This window comes from Pseudonaja textilis, chromosome 2 (genome assembly GCF_049901715.1).
Source record: "Pseudonaja textilis isolate UNSWEBS1 chromosome 2, rPseTex1.2, whole genome shotgun sequence".
Lineage (NCBI taxonomy): Eukaryota > Metazoa > Chordata > Lepidosauria > Squamata > Elapidae > Pseudonaja > Pseudonaja textilis.
In genome coordinates this window covers 192,462,822-192,485,793 of record NC_141991.1, presented here as the reverse complement: position 1 = coordinate 192,485,793, position 22,972 = coordinate 192,462,822, and the positions used below count along the sequence as shown (strand labels likewise).

Below are 22,972 nucleotides of genomic sequence, written 5' to 3'. Positions count from 1 at the left end.
GGGAAAGTGTCAAAAGGGCACGTCGCGTCTAGTCTCTGGCGGTCCCTGACGGGCTGTCTTGTGAGTGTCAAGCGCCACTTCTGGAGCTGTCGAGAGAGCACGTTTTTCCCCGGGGGGGTGGGGAGCGGCAAGGTGTGCTGTTTGTTGCATCTGCCGTTCGGCACACCTGAAGGGAAAATATCCGGAAGGCAAAACCCGGCAAAAAAAGAGGCTTCCTCCTTGCCCAGGTATCTTGGCAACGGGACTTTTAAAAGCCACCAGTGAGGTGCCTCGACCACCGGCGTCGAGGAAAAGGGCGACGCGGGAGCTCTTCCTAAGAACCCGCCGAGGCTCCGAACCAGAGCGAGGGAAAGCTCTGCAGCCGCAGCCCCCACGGGGGAGCGGGCGTGCCGGCAACACCAAGAGCGCGCGCGCGCCAGCCGGCTGCCTGGCGCGCCGAGAAAGAGCGAGGAGAAAGAAGCGCTCTGAGGTAAACGCCTCACGCCCGCTCGCCCTTCAGTCAGACGCGGGGCGCTTTTTTTCCCTGAGGAAAAGCCTCAACTTAATGTCTCACGGGCTCAGTCTGCCGCGGAGATGGGGAAGAAGTGGCGGAGTCCCAGCCAAGCGGAGAAAGGCTGCTCCGACAAGGAAGAACTTGGCAGGCGGAGGAGCCGGAGCGCTAGTCGAGGGCGGTTCGCAGAGTCGTGGAAGAGGTTAAGTTCCAGGCACGGCTCCACCAAACGCTCTGGGTTGGCTTCGCAACAGCCTCCGGTAAGCCCCCTGCTGCCTTGGTTTGGTTCGCTTTGGCGCCCTTTTTGTGTGTGGCGCGCCTCAACTTCTACTGCCTTTGGACGCCTTTCTTTCAATGGACCTGCCCCGCCAGGTCTTTCGTGGATCGGCGTCGAGCGGTCATCATGGTCGGTCAGTTTCTCTCTTCGGAGAGAAATTGGCGCCCGATTCTGACGGGGCGTGCAAGAGGAGTAGGGGCTGTTGCTCTTCGCCAGATCAAAGCGCGAGGCGTGCGTTGGTGTGCCAGAGACTTCATAACCGCGCGCGCTCTCGGGTGAATGGGTCGCCCTCGGCGATGGTTTGTTTTTTCCCTCCTGCGGCGCTGAAATGAGGGGAACCCTAAGAAACCGGGCCTGATTCCTGTGGAGGGGCACCCCCTCCCCCAAATATAAGTCGTTCACAGCGAATCAAAGCAGTAGTTTGACAGCAAATAAAAAGCAGGATCATTCCTCGAACCCTCTTTTCCATAGGGTTCTTAGAGCACAAGCGTCTGGTAGTGAATATGCCCCTGCGCCGCCCCCCGCCCCTCCCTCCAGTTCTAGTATTGCCTTCTTTGACCCATTTTAAATGATGAAGGGATTGTCTTCATTGTCTGCCATCCATTATTGCACTACAACACATTTCTCTCTGGTGTAAACTTCTCCCTTCTATTGACTGCAGTACTATATGGGGTGATAATGAACGTTGCACGTGCTGGGAACATACAAATGCTGATCATTCTTTGGAGCTTGTAAGACAGGAGGAAAGCTAGCCTTTAGTGGAGAGATGTCCTTAATGCTAAACCTGAGTACAGTACAGAGCAGTGAAATCCACCTGTTACCAAGACCTTCTTATCTTGCCCAACCTTGCTATATATCATTACTTCATTCATTTAATAGGTCTCCTGGTGTATAGATAGTTGAATACAATGTTAAAATTGCAGTGATTACCTTCTGGGCTGCTATTAATTTTTCTGTATCTTGGTGAATGATGTAATTATTCTATCTGTAATTTACTATTGGCTTTCTAATCTATTTGGAGGAAGGGATGATTAGTAATTTCTTCAACTCTGTATTCATTGTTGGAGAATAATAGATAATTTTTTAGACCATTTTGAGATAATGAGGCTCATAATCCATGCAACAATTAGTTACAACGGCTCAACTGTGAAGATGAGGACTATATAAATCTTAGGTTGAGCAGAAACACGTGAAGTTCAAGTGAAAGAATAGCAATGTTAGTTGATTAAAATTCATTACTTTTACTTAGAAGATTATTTTAGATAGTTAAAGATCTTTCCTTAATAGTTTTCTAGCTTCTCTATAAATTATATGTTTGGATTTGCCTGAAGATGTGTGCTAGATTTTGAAAGCACCAGGTAAAACAGCAACAGGTTGAGCTAGATAGAAGGAATCAGAATATAGAAAGCTGAGGAGGGGGACTTGATATGAAATGGATGCCATGACAACCAAAATCTGGAGAGACAATTTGGTTCTGATATAAACAGATGGTAAGGTATCATTATTTTGGCTAGTGGTAAATAAGTCTTTAGTTGTAAACCTACTTGTTAAATAAAGCAGTATAAATGAGTATCATAAAAATCAGTATTTCAATAGTCTTTGAAATAATAATTGTAATACACTATATAAAACCTGTAAATGAAGGGATATTAACTATGCAAAAACTAATGCCTGCTATGGGTCTGAGTTGGAAAGAAAGCCCTATACAAATAATTGACAGGCAATTAACCATTAAGATGTCAACAAAAAGATGTATGGAGAACAAATGTGCATATAATATGTTTTCAAGTCACACTATTTCAAGATACTTTTTGAAAAAGTAAAATTTGGAGTAGGATATGTTTTGACAATAATTAGGAAATCATTTAGAAAAGTGGCAGAATTTTCTGTTTGATTATAATGTTGCTTCATTTTTATAATAAGCCATAATTCAGTTTCCATATATTCAATACACCCTGTAGAAGTCATAGTTGTCATTTGAAACATTATTTTACATCTTTTGTTCTATCTCAGAAACTTTTTTCCTGAAGAATTGCAAATAATTATGTTTTAGTAATTGTTTTGCTTTCAGAAGAATAGTTGTATTAGTTTAGTTCAAAAATTTCTCTGTCTCATGTTTTGAAATGTCCCTGATTATGAAAAAAAGTTATAGATCTAAGCTATGAAAAGTATGGATGAAGCTGATCTATGTAAGAATATTTTATTATAAAGTTTTAAAACTGGGTATATGGTTCCTAATCAAGATGGTGGTACTTCAAAGAAAATAAGAATATCTGAACTTTTTGAAATGATAATTATCTAGCCCTCTTGATAAATAAGACACTTCAAAGAAATTTACAGAAGTGGATTCAAACATCAAACTATTTGTTTCTGAGTAAAGATTAATGTGCCATGGGTTCACAGAAAATAAGCAATAATTTAAGGATTAGTATTTTGCTCTATGTAGGCAAGAGTTTATAAGGATAAAATGGCATAAAAGTGTACAGTTATTTCATTTCTCCAGGACTGAGCAGGATATTACAAATCAGGAAGAGGCAGAAAGTCAAAAAATTAGGTCAATTCCTCAAACCAAGAGATTTATAGTTCAAAGAGAGTCCCAGATGGAAGTTGCGGACTGAATGCCAAGTCAGTGTTGGGTATTACTGGTGTCAAATTACACTGAGTATTCAGGGATAAAGGAAATAATTACTCTCTCTCTCTCTTAGCTTTGAAAGTACAAAATCATTATCACATCTATTGCACTGATGAGCACACAGAGGTGCCTTGGCCTGGCAGAGGGCAGAAATAAATTCTACAGAAGAATTTCAGTTAGTATCCTATATATAAGGTGAGTGGCTAGATAGACAAGCATAACTGGATTACAGGGTTCCTTCCAATATTATATAATTCTAGGAAATTTAATGTGCGTGTGATTTGGGAACATAGGAAAATTGGCATGATCCAGCATTGTTTTGGTTAAGTTATCCTGCTGCCTTTGTGTTTTCAAATGATTTAAAGAATCAGAAGAATGTATTATTGATCTCTATTGTATCTTTTGAATTTGATGTTCTGTTGTTCCTGCTTCTTGCTTCAGCATCACTGGTATGTGTAATGGTTATGGTACAATATGATATCAATATCCATATACTCACTGTTTACCAAGAAATTTCAAACATTAATTGTTTTAAATTTAAAGCATTTAAGAATGCCAAGACTGATTTTAAATAGTATCTATTTGGGTTTACATTTTCCTTTTATAGTTCAATGACTCTATTGCAGTTGCTGTTATTTCATCAGTAGCAGTATATTAAAAATTACCCCCTTCTCAATCTCTTAATCTGTAAGGTTAAGGCTGAAATCCTAGGTGTGATTGCTACAAAAGAAATCCAGAAAAATTTCCTGACATTTCATTCAGAGATGTTGTATAAACTCAGTGATTTAAAAAACAAAAACAAATCACGGTTAGAATTATGATATAGAATAGATCTCACTTGGACTCTGCATGAACTAAAGAATAACTCTGTCTAACCTTAAGCGCTTTTTAAAATCTGTTGATTGTGCTTTCATATATTTTATGCTTATAGGACAGGACCTCTCTACTACTACTTTTCCTAGATCACATTTTAACACCTCCCAAACTGGGTTCAAGGAAAGGAATAGTCTTGGTGTGAAATCACATGTGAAACGTATTTGTAAAAGTCAAACTCTCACTTTGTTTGCATTAAGGCACTTTTAGAATGTGTCAATTTCCTCACCAATTAAAAAAAGACTATTTGCAGTGCAGGAAGACTAAATATACTATTATTGAGATTGGCTATAATAACAGAAACTTTCAAACCCAATTTTACTATACCTCCACCTTTTCATACATCAATGAATTAGGGAGATATCTGAGCTACTTTGAAATGTTATCTGGATGTTCTGGACTTAAAAATGCTTTAGCCAGTTTAGCTTTGTTTAGCCTGTAACACATTCATTCTTCCTAGTTCTTTTCATGATGTTAATTTACTTAGTAATTGCAAACCTGTTTGCTTATAAATCCTGTTATAATTCAGGTGATCAGTGATTTTAAAAAACAGTCATGTTAAACTGACTGTAAAATAAAAACTAGCAGTGAATGACAGTGAAATAAATGGCTTAGTACTTCACATCTAATTAGCACTGTCATTTTTCTATGACTGAAAGGTTTTGTGATACTTTCTCACACTTGCTTTCTTCCTATTACTTCAAAATTGCTTAATATTTAGTATGGATATTTTAACTTTGAGCCTTAAATTTACTAAAATGTCCTAAGTAATTATAGAAGATTTAAAATACTTTCTCATTAACAAACTTCATCAACTTTCCTTCTTATCTCAATTCTCTTTTTATGTTTTCCTTTCTACGGTTATTCATACCAATAAATTTTTTATGCATGGCATATTTTTAGAGGGCATTCAAGTTCAGAGAAATGGAATGAACATATTCATTCTGAACAAATTCATCCATTTTTTCAGCTATGTTTGCCTATTTAAAAAAACAAACCAACAAAAACAAGACTAATGGACTCTTCAAATTTTCCCAATATTTCAAATAATGGCTGAACTAAAGGGATGAGTGCTAATTATATATATAATAAACCAAAATGGAATCTTATTGTGAAGATTTGGTTTGATTTGATTTAAAAGCTGCCCAACTCCAAAATGACTCTGGTCAGCTTATAATTTAAAACAGAAAAACAATACAAAGGAACTTGAATATCCCAACAAGAATATCCCATATAACAAAACAAAATTGGACTTTGTGTGCTGCCTGAAGGTCTTGGAAAACAATCTTCAAAACATTGTTAGGCTGGAAGTTATTTGGATTTCTATGGAGAATATCATTCCAGAAGGCAGGTACTAAGATAGAGAATGCATGCTTTCTAGATCCTAATAAATGACTTTAATGTATCTTAAGTGTATCAGTTCTGACTGATCATACTGGGTGGACAGAAACCATTTGGTATCAGACTTCTTCAGGAAGGCCTCATATCTAGTTATCTGTGCCACAATGCCTCTGGTTGTCGGCAAAGTGGCAACAAATCAATAGTTACTCTACACTTTCTTCCTGAGCTCAGTCAATGATACCGGACCTGAAATCCAAATGGATTAAGAGGGGGAGGGGAACCCTTGCCAATCCAGTTGGATCCTATTGTTGAGAGGGGGTGAGAAAAAAATTATTACAGATAGAACTGGTGAAACCAGCAGCAGCCAGAGACCAAAGCTTAAAACACCTGATAATATGCCTCTCAGGATAAGGTTGTAGTGGTGATTGGTCTCCTGTACCCAAACCCTCTTCCCTGAGAATGGCAGTGGCCTGCCTCCTGCTATATCTCCCTCTGCTCCTCACTACTATGTTCATCTTTCTTCAAAATCCTTTTAACTGTTCTTGGATCTACAACTTCAGTACCAAAAAGCATTGGAAAACTGCAGATAACAAAAAGTCAGCTGTTTTGGTCTTTTGTCTCCAAGAAGATTTGAAATACTCTCTTTACAAAAGATTCTTTTCGTTTCTTTGTAACACTTTCTAAGAAACCGTTAAGACAGCCTTGTTCCATCTCACTTTGGAAGATTCTTAAATAGTGACTCAGGAAGTTTTAGCAATACCCTTCCTTGATTAATAGTGTCTTGAATGTGTTGTGAACAATAAATTAGTGCTACTGTCTCCTTCGTTTAATTATGAGCAGTTTCCAGATCCCTTACAATCTGTACATTTTGATAGTACTAATTGGTATTAGTTTGCAAGATAGCCTTATGCTCCTGTTGCCAAATATCCCCCATTAGTGACTAATACTATATCTAAATCCAAATATTAGACTACAGTAGGTAGTCTGGATTTTATAAAGTAATTTTCTTCCATCCTGATTCTGGAAAACAGCAATTAAAAGGTCACACTGGTTAAATCCAGAGACTAAAGATATGCTATATATAATATTTTTAATTTTTTTAATAAACATTTATGACTTACAGATAGGAATTGTAAGGAAATTATTTGGGCTGTTACGATATTTTTCATGTTCTTCTAAAAGTGTATATTTCTTAACAATAATAGCAATAGCACTTACTTATATACTGTTTCACAGTCTTTTACAGCCCTTTCTAAGCAGTTTACAGAGTCAGCATATTGCCCCCAACAATCTGGGCCACATTTTACCAACCTCGGAAGGATTGCCTGAGTCAACATTGAGCCGGTGAGACTCAAACTGCCAAACTGCCAGCAGTCAGCAGAAGTAGCCTGCAGTACTGCATTCTAACCATTGTTTCATAATTTTAAAACAGTTAACATAAGTTCCTTACAAACATCTTCATTTGAAATCTGTTAGGTAGGAATTGATATATACACTATATATCTCCATCCATCCATATCCATATCTATATCCATACACATACACATATATATACACACATATTATATATACATACACCACTTTACAAAAACATTTTCTACATTATAAAACACTATCAAAAACAAATTAAAATTTAAAATTGTGAGATAAAGAATGACATAAATATGAATAAATATTGTAATATTTTCTTCCCCCCTCTTATGTTATTGTCTTAATTCCATATCATTTGTAGTGGGTATATTTAACTTTAGAGATTTCTGTCCTAGGGTACCGCGTACAGCAGATAGATTACTCAATTCTCTCTCCCTGTGTTAATTTGAATCTAGTATTTCTTAATTTTTTTTCTTACAGGACCCATTCCTACTTTTAAAAATCATAGTGGATCCCACAAGAGATTTCATTTCTATGGATTATATTCATTGATATGTACTATGTTAAAAATTGCAATTGGCATACTCATTGCTACTACTACTTCTCATGATTATATGATAGGATTTAATAATATATTATTTTTCAGTATGAACTGGCAAATAATTTTGATTTTGTGGACCCTCCCCAAAAGGGCCTTGGGAACCTCAGAGATCCTTAGGTGACACTTGGAGAAACTGATTGTATTGTATTGCCTATTATATTAGATTATACTTTTTCTACCAATTATATTTTATTAATTCATTCTTCTCTCAATTTTGTACTTTTCCCATCAGAGAGTTGTGTTGTTCTTTCAATAGTAAAAAAAAAAACTTTTTCCTTTCCTTAGAAGAGCCTTTCAGTGCTATATTCCAATCTTGACAGAATTTTATCTTGTTTCTCCGTGTTACCTTTCTCTGTTGACATATGTCTGGTGGTTCACATCATAATTGTGATACAATCAAAATGTGTTGAGGGCCCCATCTGTTTTCTCAGGCCTTTTAAATATGATTAGATAGCTATATTCCTTCACTTTCCTGGGCCATTGGTTGCTGTCCTTTCTTAAATTGCCTACACATTTGCTTGTAAAAATAGTGTTATCAGAGCAGCATCAGTGTAAGAGATGAATGTAATGAGAAGTGAAGAGAATTAAAAATAATGGGAATTTAAAAGTTTAAATGTAAGTTGGTAGGTAAAAAGAGGTTAAGGAACAGTTATTAAAATGCATTTCTGTCAAGGCTAAAGAATGTGGGATATTAATAGGAAAGGTGATGTTTGTCATGCTTGGTTAATTATGCTAAATACTAAAAGGGACAAAAGAACAGCAATATTTTAAGTGGAATAATGTTCCTGAGAGAATCTTGATAAATGATTTGCTCAACAGATAACTGAATTAATATATGCCTTTTTGACTTTGAAATATATAAATGATATAAGTAATTTGCCAATATAAGTAGTTGGCAGTTGAGATTTCCCTGTTTTGTTACCTATCTCAGTTAAATTGAGCTATGTAATGCTTCTCCATTGGGGTGGAGATAGCATTCAGGATTGGGTAATCAGTCACCTCTTGGTGATTGGACTGAGTCTGTCAAATCTTTGAAGATACTCCCCCTGTTGCTAGGGTCCTCCCAGAAATTGCTGGACGACGTGTTAATTTCTGCTCCTAAAAAGAACTAAATTTAACCCATTTTAATTAGAAAATTGGAGAAAAAAAATCACCAGTCCTGAAAATTATCTCAACTACGAACCGGTCTACCAGTTTGACAGCCATCAAAGACAGCGTGGTCAGGGGCTCCGGCCCAGGCTGTTGGACATTGGATCGGCTGAGGGCTGATCTACAACGTGATTATAGTGGGAAGTGTGTAGATACACCATCCACACTATTCCACGCTTTTGACTTGGAAAGGCCCTCCATGACTTGAAATGGCCGCCGCAGATGCTTTGGTTTACCACAGCAGCGTTAAAGGGGCAGAAGACTACAAACAAAGGAGGAAAGGTCTTTCCAAAACAGGTAAGAGTTGTGAAAAATAATTTTAAAAAATATTGGAATAGAAAATGGTGAATTACCATGGAATGCTAGCCGCGCGATAAGAAGAGTGGAGGAGATGGCTCTCAGGCTGTCAGGCTCTCTCAGCCTAGCAGTCCCAGATCAGTTGTCTTCATCTAGCAGCCCCAAGCCAGGAACATGCCTGCAGGGCTCAAAGGAGCTCCAAAGCAGCTGAACAGGATGAGAGCCATCGAGATAAGGCTCTGGACAAGTTGTGGGCAAGAGGAAAAGAAATGGCCCAAAATGCTGCAGAAATGGTGCTCAGCACAGTTTCCCACCTAAATGAGGAGTGACCGTTATTAAAAGAAGATAGGCAGCTGCATACTGACAGGAGTGTAGTAACAGAAATGGCCACAGGGGGAGCTGAGGAGCAAGAATTGCTGCAAACCTCCATGGAAGCCTCTGAGATAAGAAATTTCTTTTCAGTCTGCCCAGCAACAGTGCAACTGCCAGTTTCAACCGAGATCCCCAATGGCCCCTGAGGGTACATTTACTCCCAATATCAACTGGAATCAGACCAGTCAGGGAACAAGAGCCTGAATTCCAAATTAATATGCAGGCTATTTTAGCTGAGGCAGTAAAACAAGGGGTGTCAGCAGCCTTAAAAGAACAGAAGTTTGCCTTCAGAAGCCTCAATTTCATCATCAAGACATAGCAGGAGACACAGGTCTCATCATGAAGCTGATCTTTCCTGGCATTCCGAATCAGGGTCCTATGCTCATGCTGAAAGCTCCCACTCCATCCCATCTGATAGTGGCCAAATGATGGACAGAAATGATTCAGATGATGAAGGCCTGGAGGATTCTGACCAAGTCTCCGTCCCAGGCCTATTTCATCTGGCCATATTCAAGTCGCTCTTCAAGGCTAAGAAAACCACAGTGCGGGGCTTGGTTCCTGAACCACAGGAGCCTACACAAACCCCTCAGAAGACCCCAATGACCCATTGTTTTCTGAAAAAAACATTACAGCAGATGTCAGACAAAGTCACCCAAAGGCAGTGGTCATCACTTGGGTCGGATCCAAGTCCGCCCTCCCTGGACAGAAAAATGTTCAGCGTGGCTGCTGATCTCTCCAAGGCCCTGGAAGTGCCCACTGTGGATGCCCCAGTTGCGGTCCTACAAGCCAATAATGATATTCCTGGGGAGCCTGAGGACTCGCTGAAGGCAGAGGACAAGAGGGCTGAACAAATGTTGCAGAAAACATACCTGTCAGCAGCATGGGCAGTGAAGGCCTCCACGGCCGCATCGTTGTTTTTTTTAACAGGGCCTCTCTCATCTGGGTTTAAGAGCTGCAAGAGAGAATTCCACTGGACGATGTCAGGTCACACCAACATATAAACAAACTGTTAGCAGCAGTGGAATTTTCAGCCTATGCCACCCTCAGTGTAGCCAGATTTGCATCTAGGGCAATAGGGGAAACTGTAACCTCTCGCCACTTGCTCTGGCTAAGGCAATGGCAGGCTGACTTGAGACATAAGTGGAGGCTGGCCACTGCCCCCTTTAAAAGGGAGAAATTGTTTGGAGAAGCCCTGGACACAGTGCCAGTGGACTCCAAAGACAAGGGGAAGATGTTGCCCTCCAGATCTAGACAGGGTGAATTCAGATCTACACCCTATTTCAGATGTCCCTACTATAGGGCTCCAGAGCGGGGGGGTTCTAGGCCACAGAGGCCTTTTGTCCGCAGACAGGATCAACCCCGGGACAGGACAGGTAGAAATCGCCCTTTCATTGCTAAATGGCCCTTTTGAGGGGCGGGAGTCGTCCCTTCCGATGCCCCAGATAAATTTGATGTCAACCCTCCCATTGGGGGACGTTTGGCATTATTTGGGAGGAAGTAACCACAGACACCTTGGCCCCACTCGGGCCTTTCTATAGCGTTCCTATCTATACCTCCAAGATTTTTTATTCACTGTCCTATCTCCAAGAACAGAGAGAGAAAGGTCATTATGGAAACAGCTATTAATCACCTGCTGGAAATTCAGGCTATTCAGCCGGTGCCTGAGGACCAATAGGGCATGGGATTTTATTCCACCTTGTTTGCAATTCCTAAAGCCTCAGGGGGATGGAGGGTAATTCTGGACTTGAAGCATCTTAACCGCCAGGTAAATACAAGCGGTTTAAAATGCATTCCTTCCATTCTTCTGGCCTATAGACAATTCCTCAGGTTCTGCTATAATAGGAGGCATTAACAATACAAGGCCTTGCCCTTTGGGCTTTCATCTGCCCCCAGAACATTTGCAAAGCTGTTGGCAGCCCTGGCAGCCCATCTTAGGGCCATCCCAGTAAGAGTCCAGTGTTACCTAGATGACATACTGGTCCAGTCATCCTCCCCATCTTGAGCAACAGAGGATTTGGAAATCACCATTCAGGTGCTCCAGGGGCATGGCTCCTCTGTCAACGAGGCCAAAAGCCACTTCACTCCCACCAATTATCTACTCCACCTAGGAGCTATAATAGATACCATTTCCTGCAAGGTGTCCTTATTCCAGGAACGTCAGGAGAGTATGAGGGAATTAATTGGGCAAGTGAAATCTAAACATAGGATGTCCCTGGCTATGCTTTCCAAGCTCCTGGGGAAAATGATATCATGTATTAATATTGTGCCCTGGGCTAGATTCCATGCCAGGCCACTCCAATGGTCTCTTCTCCCATATCAGAAGACAGGTAGGAGTTGTTTCCTTCTACAGGTCAGATTGACTCCACTGGTCTTGAGATCCTTATGATGGTGGTAATCTGAGGCCCTTTCCTTGGGACTCTTATTCAAGGACCCTGACAGGTTAGTGTTGACCACGGATGCCAGTCTCTATGGCTGGGGAGCCCATATTCAATCCAGGGTGGTCCAGGGACAGTGGTCCCAGGCAGATTTGGGCCATAATATTAATTGGCTAGAGCTTAGGGCAGTCCATCTGGCCCTGAGGCACTTAGAAGATGCTGTCAAGTAAGGACATCCTGGTTTTGACTGACAATGTGTCAACCAAGGTTCACATTAACCTCCAGGGTGGGACACATTCACGGCCATTAATGCTAGAGGCAGAACAACTCTACTTATGGGCAGAGAGACACCAGATATCGCTTAGAGCTGAGCACATTGCAGGCGTGGCCAGTGTTGAGGCTAACTGACTTAGCAGAGCCACCATTGACCACGCAAAGTGACGTTTGCACCTGATTTGTTTCAGAAGCTGTCAGAGCGCTTCAGAGTACCAGCTGTGGATCTCTTCACTTCTCAGGAAGTGACGCAACTCCTGAGATTCTTCTCCAGGTTTGTGGTCCCGGGGTCGGAGGGAAAGAATGCTTTATGCAGCCCTTGGCCACGGGAGCTCCTTTATGCCTTTCCTCCTCTGCCAGTGATCCCGAGGGTGATCTGGAAACTGTTGGCAGAAAGAGAAGAACTTATCTTTGTAGCTCCTTATTGGCCCAGAAGGCCATGGTTTGTGGACTTAATAACCCTTTCCATCTCCAGACCTTGGAGGATACCGGAGGACAGAGTGTCGCTCAGCCAGGGGCTAGTATTGTATCCAGAGCCCCAGTGGCTTCAGTTGGCCGCCTGGAGATTGAGCAGGGATCTCTGATCTGGAACAATTATTCCTCCAGAGTAATAAGAGCTATCCAGGCCTCCAGGATACCCTCCACCAACTGCATATACGATGCAACCTGGAAGGCTTTCAGCAAATGGTGTTCTAAGTCTGACATTGACCCTTATGGGGCCTTGATTGCCCAGGTTCTGGACTTTTTCCAAGAGGGCCTAGGCAAGGGACTTTCACCTAACATGTTGCAGAGGCAGGTTGCAGCCTTGTCCTCTGTTCTGTCCTTGGGAGGAGTGGAATCTTTGTCTAGACATCCCATGGTCCGCAGGTTTCTGAAGGGTGCTGCAAACCTGAGGCCTCAAGTGGTTCATTGATATTCAACATGTGACCTCTCTAAAGTTCTGCAGTCGATGACTGAGGTCCCATTTGAACCACTGAGATCCTCTTCCTTGCAGTTTTTGTCTTGCATGGTGGCCTTCCTGGTAGCAATTACCTCTGCCAGAAAGATTTCGGATTTGATAGCTTTATTTGTCAGGAAGGATCTTTGTGTGTTTCACATTAAACAAGTTGTGACTAGATCCTTCTTTCATGCCAGAGGTGAAATCGTGGTTCCACAGAGCCCAGGTTCTAATCTTATCTGATTTTTGCCCGCATCCTGATTTTTGCCCACATCCTGTGCATGCATTAGAAAGAAGATGGCACAGTCTGGATGTTCACAGAGCCTTGCGGATTTATGTTAAGCGGACATCGCCCTTCAGAAGGTCTGAATCCCTCTTTATTTCCTTTCAACCTTCTACTATGGGTTGCAAGGTTACTCCAACCACTGTGAGGAGATGGATAAGACTGTGCATATCCAAGGCCTATCAAACCCAAGGACTTGCGGTTCCTCCATGCATAACAATGCACTCAATGAGAAGTGCGGCCACGTCGGCAGTGTGGGCCACTCAGGCCTCTCTGGAGAAGGTTTGCAGGGCGACAACCTGGGCCTCACCTTCTCCATTCATCAGACACTATAAGCTGGACTCTTTTCCTTCTGCTGAGGCAGCTTTTGGATGGAGAGTTCTGCAAAAGGACCACCCTGTTTAGGGGATTCGGACCGCACTGGGCCCACCCATAGGATAGCCAGCTTTGGTGTGTCCCAATTCTGAATGCTATCTCCACCACAATGTAGAAGGGTCGTTGGTTCTCACCTGATACGACCTTTTTCTTTGGGTGGAGATGGCATTCAGTCCCACCCTGTTTTAGTATGCACCTCATCTAATGGAAAGATAACAGATAATCAGAGTTGGAAGGGACCTTGTAGGTTATCTAGTCCAACCCACTGCCCAAGCGGGAGACCCTACACCATTTCTGACAAATGGCAGTCCAATCTCTTCTTGAAAGTCTCAAGTGATGGCGCTCCCACAACTTCCGAGGGCAAGCTTACTCATTGGTTGATGGTTCTCACTGTCAGAAAGTATTTAACCTTATTTCCAGGTTAAATCTCTCCTTTTTCAGTTTCCATTCATTATTCCTCGTCTGGCCTACAGGCGCTTTAGAAAATAGCTTGACCCCTTCCTCCCTGTGGCAGCCCCCCAAATATTAGAAGACCACTATCATGTCCTTCTCTTTACTAGACTAACCAAGCCCAGTTCCTGCAACCATTCATTGTATGTTTTAGCCTCCAGTCCCCTAATCATCCTGGTTGCTCTTCTCTGTACTTTTTCTAGAGTCTCAACATCTTTTTAATAATGTGGTGAACAAAAATGGATGCAGTACTCTAGGTGTGGTCTTACTAAGGCTTTATAGAGTGGTATTAGTACTTCCTTTGATCTTGATTGTATCCCTCTGGATCTTGAGCCTATCTTCCTGGGTGTTAGCTATTCCTGCCAGCTTAGTATCATCTGTAAATTTGGTAAGTTCCCCTTCTATTCCCTCATCTAAGTCGTCAATGAAGATATTGAAGAGTACTGGGCCTAAGACGGAACCTTGTGGCACCCCACTGCTTACTTCTCTCCGTGTAGACTTGGACCCATTAAGGACTACTTGTTGAGTACGGTTTGCCAGCCAGTTGCGAGTCCATCTAGTAGTGGTACTATATTCCACTTTTTTCTATCTTACTAAGGAGTAGGTTGTGGTCTACTTTGTTGAATGCCTTGGTGAAATCTAAATATATTATGTCCACGGTATTTTGCTGGTCGACTAATTTAGTCACTGTGTTGAAGAATGAAATAAGATTGGTTTGACATGATCTGTTCTTAACAAACCTGTGCTGACTGCTACTTATTACTTTGTTTGTTTCTAGATGTTGGCAGATCTGTTTTTTTATTATCTTTTCCAGTATCTTCCCGGGTATTGATGTTAGGCTGATTGGTCTATAGTTTCCTGGGTCTGTTTTTTTTCCTTTTTTGAAGATGGGAACCACATCAGCTCTTTTCCAGTCCTCTGGTAGTTCCCCGGTGCTCCAGGATTTTTGAAAGATATGGTGCAGTGGTTCTGAGATGACCTCTGCCAGCTCCTTTAAGACTCTGGGATGTAATCCATCAGGCCCGGGTGATTTATGTTCATCAAGTTCAGACAGGTGTGCTCTTACTATTTTTTTGCTTATTTTAACTTTTATTTCTGGTCTGTCTTTTACAGTTATGTTTTTTGTGGGTTGAGCTATAGTTTCTTTTTGCATGAAGACCGAATGGAGCATGTTATTGTTACAGAGCACACATCAGCTGTCAATATTCCTTCACCAATTTCTGGGAGGTTCCTAGCAACAAGGGGAGGGTCTTCAAAGATTTGACAGACTCTGTCCAATCAGCAGGGGTGACTGAGTACCCAATCCTGAATGCTATCTCCACCCAAAGAGAAAGGTCATATCAGGTGAGATCCAACAACCCTTTGCAAAGGTAATTAAGATTAAATGAGATTTCATTGAATCATTCCAAATCAGATTGTTGAATAAGGTGTCTTTCAATTTTTTGAAAGGATTTAAGGGCAATCTGGAGTTTTGATGCCTTTGCAGAGTCTTGGACAGTATTTCAGCTTTCCTTATATGTGTGGGCAAAGTGAAAGATTACATGATGTGGTGAAATTAGGCAAACAATGAAATACATCATCTCTGTTGACCATGCCTACATAATAGGTGTTTGTAAGGAAAATAATGTTAACCATTAAATGAGAGAAAGAATTAATTCTAATGATTAAGGAATCAGGCTAGAAACTGAGGCACCATGAACTCTAGACCTGCTTTCGGCAGAAAGCCAGGTAGGTAACCTTGGGCCAGTCACTTTCTCTCAGCCCTAGGAAGGAGGCAATGGCAAATCATTTCTGAAAAACCATGCCAAGAAAACTGCAGAGACTTGTCTAGTCCGTTTCCAAAATCAGATTTGATTGGAGATGAAAGAAAAAATACTATCTACTTTATTAAGCCCTCCCAGTGATCTAGCCAACCCATTTATAAAAAAGGGTTGGACTCTGCAACTACAGTAGTTACTGATCATCAGGCTCCTGAAAAGCACCTTACTGTTAAATTTCTGAAATTAGATGGTCTAAGAGTATATATGGATTGAGGAACAAATTAATTGAGAATTGACCTCCTTTGACCATGCTTTAATTCCAAAAAATGGGGCAGAAAGATTATACAAACCAACAGGTTTCACTTTTTATAGCTTTCATGGATTTTAGAGCAGCTTTCAATCTGATTTCTTTTTTCACCCAATCTGTGAATCTTCTTTGTTCATGGAGCCCTTCAGTCAGTTGTGGATTCTGATTTTTTCAGGGTATTAATTTGTGTAGAAAGCCTATAAATAAAGTGGATTTTCACCATGAAAACATACATTATACAAAAGGAGGACAAGTCTAATGTCTTGGAATTTACAGGATGCATTCTTGTCTCCTCTGAAGGACAACAGTGGCTCTACCCTCTCTAATTCTTCTTTTTTAGATAATTTATATAACTCTTGCATATCTTCTTGCGTACAACAGCATTTTTCTCTATCATGGTGTTTTCAAGAAATATAAATGACACCTTCCCCCTTCCACAGAAAACATATTTCAGGGATATGCATTTTGAATAAGTAGCACAGATAACTAAGAAAGGATGGATAACAAGAGATTTGAATTTGGTGTATGAAAATATTCAGCTAAATTTGTTGGATTCTAAAATTGAAATAGGTTTAGAAGAGTTGTGCCATGCTTAGGGAGAGGGCATAGCTCTACATTTTAGAAGTTCATTTCCTCATTGTAACTATACTTTATTGCTGGCCATTTTAGGGGATTAATAAGCTATTTATTGGAAGGCATAATAGAAGAGAAGGCATGGATGAAAATAATTTTCAAAGCTCATAATTTGCAGGCCTCAAATGTATATAACACCTCAAAAACAGTTACCAAGGTAGTAGATTTGGAAAGTTCTTATTTTGTATTGTACATTGAGGAATATGATCTGATGTATTGAAAAGTGTAAGGTACCAAGACAGTATGTTAAATGGAATTAAGTTCATGGAGGGAAAGCAGTCTTAAATGTTATATACATTACTTGATACAGTAATATCAAATTATAGTAATTTTATTTTCATAGACCTTCAAAAGCCTGGACTTTAAAGAAAAGAGTACTAAATCACACCCTTTTGATTTAATTTAATTCTTAATTTGCAGGCAGTAAAACATTATCTAGTAATATTTTTTTTCAAAATTAGAGACAAGTTGTATCACAACTATTACTATTAAAAATGTACAGGTGATCCTTGATATATGATTGTAATGGAGCCTGCCAGTTACCGTGTTAGATAAAAAGTGATGTTAGGTAAAATTATCCTCCCCCATCCCTTCTCTCCCTAATGAATCATAAAATGAATCTGCAGATTGTTATGTAGAGTTATGTTACATGGGGTGCTTCTTCGGTGGGGGAGGCCATTGGGGGCCTAGTTGAAGTCCACGCTAGCCTGCCCTAGCTCTCTCAAGATTTCTCCCACTTACAAAATATCCTGTGCTCCATTTCCTGCATCCTGGGCTCCAACAGGCCTTTTCCCATTCCCACTAGGTCTTCCCAGAGTTTAGGCCTGATTTCCACACCCTTCTCCTTACTTACTTTTGAAGAACTCCAAGGCCTTTTATAGCGCTGAAATGATTTTCTTCTTAGTGTGGTACAGGTCACAGTTCTGAAAGTGGCTGCCATTTTGTCCCGCCCACAAATGGAAAAATAGAAAAAAATGGCAGCTGCATTAAGGTCACTGCCACATAGTTCAGGGACAACTGATTTGTTTTGCTGCCTTACCAAGGTCTGCATAATACTTCAGAAGTTTTCTGACCATTCAGAAGCTTTTATAGCATTGTACAGACCTTTCTAAGGCAGCCAAATCAAGCAGTTCCTCTGACATCTGCCATTTTGTCCCACCCACAAATGGGTGGGACAAAAAGGCAGTTAGTTGCATTTGGATCATTGCCGCGCAAGCCAAGGATACATGCCTGCCTGCCTTCCACAATATGAGGTCCGGAGAGCTTCAGAAGTGAGCGTGATGGACATATAGGGAACAGGCTCAAGGTTGCAGGATTTCGGCAGTGTGGATTGGGGAAGAAGTGAGGGGATACTGCAGAGACCCTGTGGTTGGTCATAAGGGTGAATGATCGCAGGCCCATTGCAGCCATCATAACTTTGATAAACATGTATGTATGAAGCTTTTGGTGGGGATTGTTGTAATTTTGAATATTTATTAAATGGTCTGTTATACTTTGAGGATTACCTGTAACAGGGTTTATACAAAGCTAAAAATGCATTGCAGCTTGATAAACTATCTTAGCCTGGTTGTATTCCAACTGAACTACAATCTGGAATGTTGTTGTTCCAGATTTTGGCTGAGGAGAGAAAAGTGCCAGCAATCTCTAAGTTTTAACTCTAAAATTAGGAATCAGGAAGGGTTAGAAATAGAAAACTCTAATGGTAAGCTACCATCATGTTATAAGTTGCATATAAGCATTCTTTGAGTTATTTTAACACAGGAGAAATGCTTTCATCTTGTAGTTTAAACTACTTTCCAACTAAGTTTTAGTAAGATGGAGGCCTTTGCAATGAAATACAATTCAATTAATTGCTTGTCAAAGGAGGCTAAGAAAGCAGAATGGCTCATGCTTCTCATTTCAAAATGCTTCTTAATAAAAGGATGAAAAAACACTTTTAAAGTATCATCTTGCACTGATTTTTTGTGAAATCTTAAAAACCCACAGACTACTTAGATCATACATACCCTTATTCTGTAGGAAATTAGACCTAACCAAAATACTCACTGCAAAATGTTATGCGTGAACTGGAGTTCTTTAAATTGCTATAGTGCCTTCAGCTTGAAGAATTGTTCGTTGTTTGGTATGAATCTGCTACAGGGTGTCCTTTTTAGCGATTACAGTTGGAACCAGCCACTCAGTTGCTAAGTGAAATGGTTGAGGAATAAAACTGCATCTGTGATTATGATCTTACTTCAAGCGTTCCTTTGCTTTACAAACCTGCAGAGATAGTAAATGTGAGGATTGGTAACTTTTCCCCCCCATCACTATTGTAACTAAACAAATGTTGCCTGCATTCCTGTTATTTTCAAAATAGCTGCTAGATTTTGGGCAGTTCATTCAGGGATAGTTGAGAATTATTTTCTGAAAAAGCTATTCTGTGATATTTCAAGGTATAGTTTTCATGGATAGCTTATACATTGATTTTCAATACTTATGCTTGAGGGATATGGAAAGAGGTATGCTTTATAAAATGTCACTGTCTCCCTACTATTTGTGATATTTTTACCATATTGTATATTTGATTACTTTTATACAAATAAAATATTATTTATTTAACAAATTTATATGTCTGTTCAACTCATACATGGTGACCCCAAGCCATGTAGGGTTTTAAAGATGATAACCAGCACATTGAATTGCATCCAGAAGCAAATCAGCAACCAATGTAGCTCCAACAAAAGAGGTGACACATGCACAAATCTTGCTTTGTGCAAAACTGTGTGGGCCTCTTCTGGGTCCTTTTCAAGATTAGCTCCATGTGGAGAGCATTACAGAAATCCAAACAGGACATAACCAGTAGTGTGTAGGTGACTGTGAGAAGGCCACACTCATTCAGGAATGGGTATAAGTGATCTTCATTTGAAGATCTTCCAAAGAATTTCACATAATCTCTTTGATCTCAGTGATCTATCTTATTCCATGGCTTTCTCTTTTTCAAGTTTTCTCAAATTTGCCAAGCATAAATCTTCTTTTTCTATCATATGCATTTACTGTTATATACAAAACGTGCATTGTGATTGACTGATCATCACCTTAAGGAAGCTGTGGACTTTTATTCTTGGAATCAGTGGTACTATTAGCACCATCTCTTTATCAATAATTTAAAACCTCGTATCTTCTTTCTCTGTTTCTTCCTTCAGTTTCCATATTTTATTGCCATACATCATTATTAGAAAGGCCATTGCTTTGTTGTCATTGCAATGCCCTTATCCTTCATGATTTTCTCGATGTGTGTCATTGTTTTCTGCCTTAGAATTAATGTTTTATTTATTCCCAAATTTATTCATTTTAAGCCCAAAATACTAATCTATCATTTTTCACTTCTTTCATATTGACTGTAAATTTTGTCTTATGCTTAACATTAATCCACTTATCTATTTTTTATGTTCATAATGAACTTTTAAGTTTTATGATTTATTAAAAAAGTAATATTCTTTACATAGATTAATTTGTTGGTTTTCATTCTTCACTTTGGATTCCAATCATTTTAATCACACCTGCTATTATATTTGCCACATCAGATAATCCGATAATGAGATAACAGGCATCCCTGTCTCACTCTTTTATATGTGCTTCTACAAATGCAGTTGTAACAGTAATTTCTTATTCATTGTTAAAAATTTCTTATTCATTGTTACAAGCTGACTTATTGAAAACATAAGTCATCATCTTTCATGCCTGAGGCGAAACTAGAACTCACAAGTTCCTGGTTTCTGGTCTGGTGCCATAACAGATCAAAATTTTTCCATTGGAAAATAATTTGATGTTCTTGCATGTAAGTTAGCTTTAATCTGTTCTTCATTTACCATGATTTCTATAATCTAAGAAAGACAAATATAAATTGTCTTCCTGTATTTTTTAGCTTTCTCCATCTTTACTGAAATCTGCCTGTCCATTTGGTACTTTTCTTCCTTCTATTCTCCCTCAAAGCAAAACTTTGCTTGCCTGAAAAATTATAGTTTAGTATGTCCACATTTTTCCTGAATGACTTTCTTTTCTATAGTGTATATACCTGTTAATACCAAAGTTTAGGCCAAACATTCATGTCCCATGTTTGTTGATCAAGAGCAGTGATGTCAAACTCAAAGTGCTGACCTGCGGGGATGCATTGGAAACAACAGACTGGCCCACAGTGCCTCTGCCAGTGAAAATGGAGCTCAGGAGGGCCGCGCACAGCCCTCTTGAGCTCTGTTTTCGCTGGCAGAGTGCTCAATCCATCACAGGTGCCCCCAGCACGAGTTATGTCAACCTGCTACGTCCACCCTGGCCATGCACTCTGCCCCAAGGTCAAACACAACCCGATGTGGCCCTCAATGGTACTGAGTTTGACACACCTGATCTAGAGCTTTTTGTTGTAATTCTGTTAGTAAAAATGTTTCAGTATAGTTTTCCCATCCTCTTAATTTCAATGCCTTTATTGAATCCTGTCTATGATTACTGTTGAGTATTCTTAACTTAGCTATAATTTTTTTTGCAGTTCTTTTAAACTTCCTGAAAATATCTCTCATTTTCTTTTGTAATATAGTCTTCTAATAATTATTGTTGATATCTTTCCTTGTCTTTCTTGCTTTATGTTGAAAGAATGTGTTGTCTTTCATTGTTATGTCCTTCTAATTGCCTATGTCTTTCACCTTCTGTCTTGCATTGACTCTCATGACGTGTTTTAAAAACCACTTGGATCTTTTTACTTTTTGAAATTCCAGGAAAAATATCAAGTCTTTAATTTCTTTCCATAACTACTCAGATTACCTTTTCATAAACTGGTTAAGAATATGAAATCTGTTCCTTAAATTGATCTTGTATACTAACTGCATGTTTTCCAAATCATATGTTAAAAACAAATCTTCTCTCACTAACTGTTCAACCCATATTTAATCCACATAAAATACATCCCACAATTTGGAAGTATTCTGGATTATTTCATTATTCTTTATTTCTTTTGTTTCCTATTATGAAATGTTTGTAAACAATGTCTGCATTTCTATTAGCCTATTTTCTGTATTATTGCATTTGCCTAATGCAATTCTTGCTTTATTTCCTGGTTTCTCCAACATTGGCATTCTAGTCATTCATTAAGTATGTCCTTTCTTTATGTAGCATTTAGTATTTGTCGCAATTTGCATATAATTTTTCAATATTTCACACCATTGCATCTTTAGTATATGCTTTGTATAAAAGCCAGTAAGTAATCAATGTGGTGAAGTTTGTATATAAATTGCTCAAATGATCTATTTTTTTCCAGTTGATTTGTTTTCTCAAAGTCAAAATGGAGGATCTTTTGAAATCACAGAATTAACAATTGTGAAATATTTTATAGTATTAATTAGCATGTTAAAAATAATGAGGATATATCTAGCAAAGTAAGCACAAGGAGAAAAAAGAATTTAACTATTCATTTTAAAGTTTAATCTGTCTTGATATTTGCATTCTTGGCTGCTAAATAGATTTTTGTCTTGATTTGTGGTAAGTAATTTTCAGGCTATAAAAGAATGTATGGGAGCAGGAAATATATAATAATGTAAATGTCTTTTAAAAAGAGTTTCACAAAGCTAACAAAAAGAAGTAAACACATTCATAGTCTACAGAGCTATAGTCACTCTCCAGTCTTCTAAGCCATAGCTTGAAGAATTAGTTTTTTTCCCTAATGAAATTAAACAGTTCATAGTGGAGTAGAATACAGTTATTGAATAAATGCTTTATGTTATTTATATCTGTCTCATATTTATCATAGGAAGCTAAACTTTGAACAGGATTTGTAATGTTGCTAGCATGGTTATAATTATTAGCATGGTAGGATTTATTCCTTGGGGCATGACATCCCTACAGGCAGAGGATAGCATTTTTTTCTACCTATTTATGTCAACATCTGTTGAGGTTTAATCAAGCAAACAATTTGTGTTACCTTGGCCTTGTATATTATATAGATTTAAGGAACATGCCCCTTAAGATACGTGGGTCAAAATAATTAATAGATAGTAAAGAGGTTCTTTTTTTTCTTTGGGACAAATAATAAAAAGAAAGGGACAAAGAAACCAGCCTTATTTAAATTAAGTTTCTAGGTATCAAAGGTAGCTTTAGCATTAACTGTAATAAAGGTATTAATAAAGGAGAACATTTGTAGCTCAGGCTTGATA

At 39.3% G+C, this 22,972-nt stretch overlaps 1 protein-coding gene across 3 annotated transcripts in view; it reads left to right on the top strand.

Annotated features, from left to right (window-relative positions):
- Window positions 1–539: 539 nt before the first annotated feature.
- Window positions 540–22,972, top strand: part of LOC113438378 (transient receptor potential cation channel subfamily M member 3) — a 283,786-nt gene continuing 261,353 nt past the window's right edge. For all 3 annotated transcript variants that reach the window (XM_087926725.1, XM_087926726.1, XM_026703793.2), the window contains exon 1: window positions 540–750. In XM_087926725.1, the coding sequence (XP_087782851.1) occupies window positions 574–750 (177 nt within the window). In that variant the 5' untranslated portion in view covers window positions 540–573. The remainder of the gene's footprint in view (window positions 751–22,972) is intronic.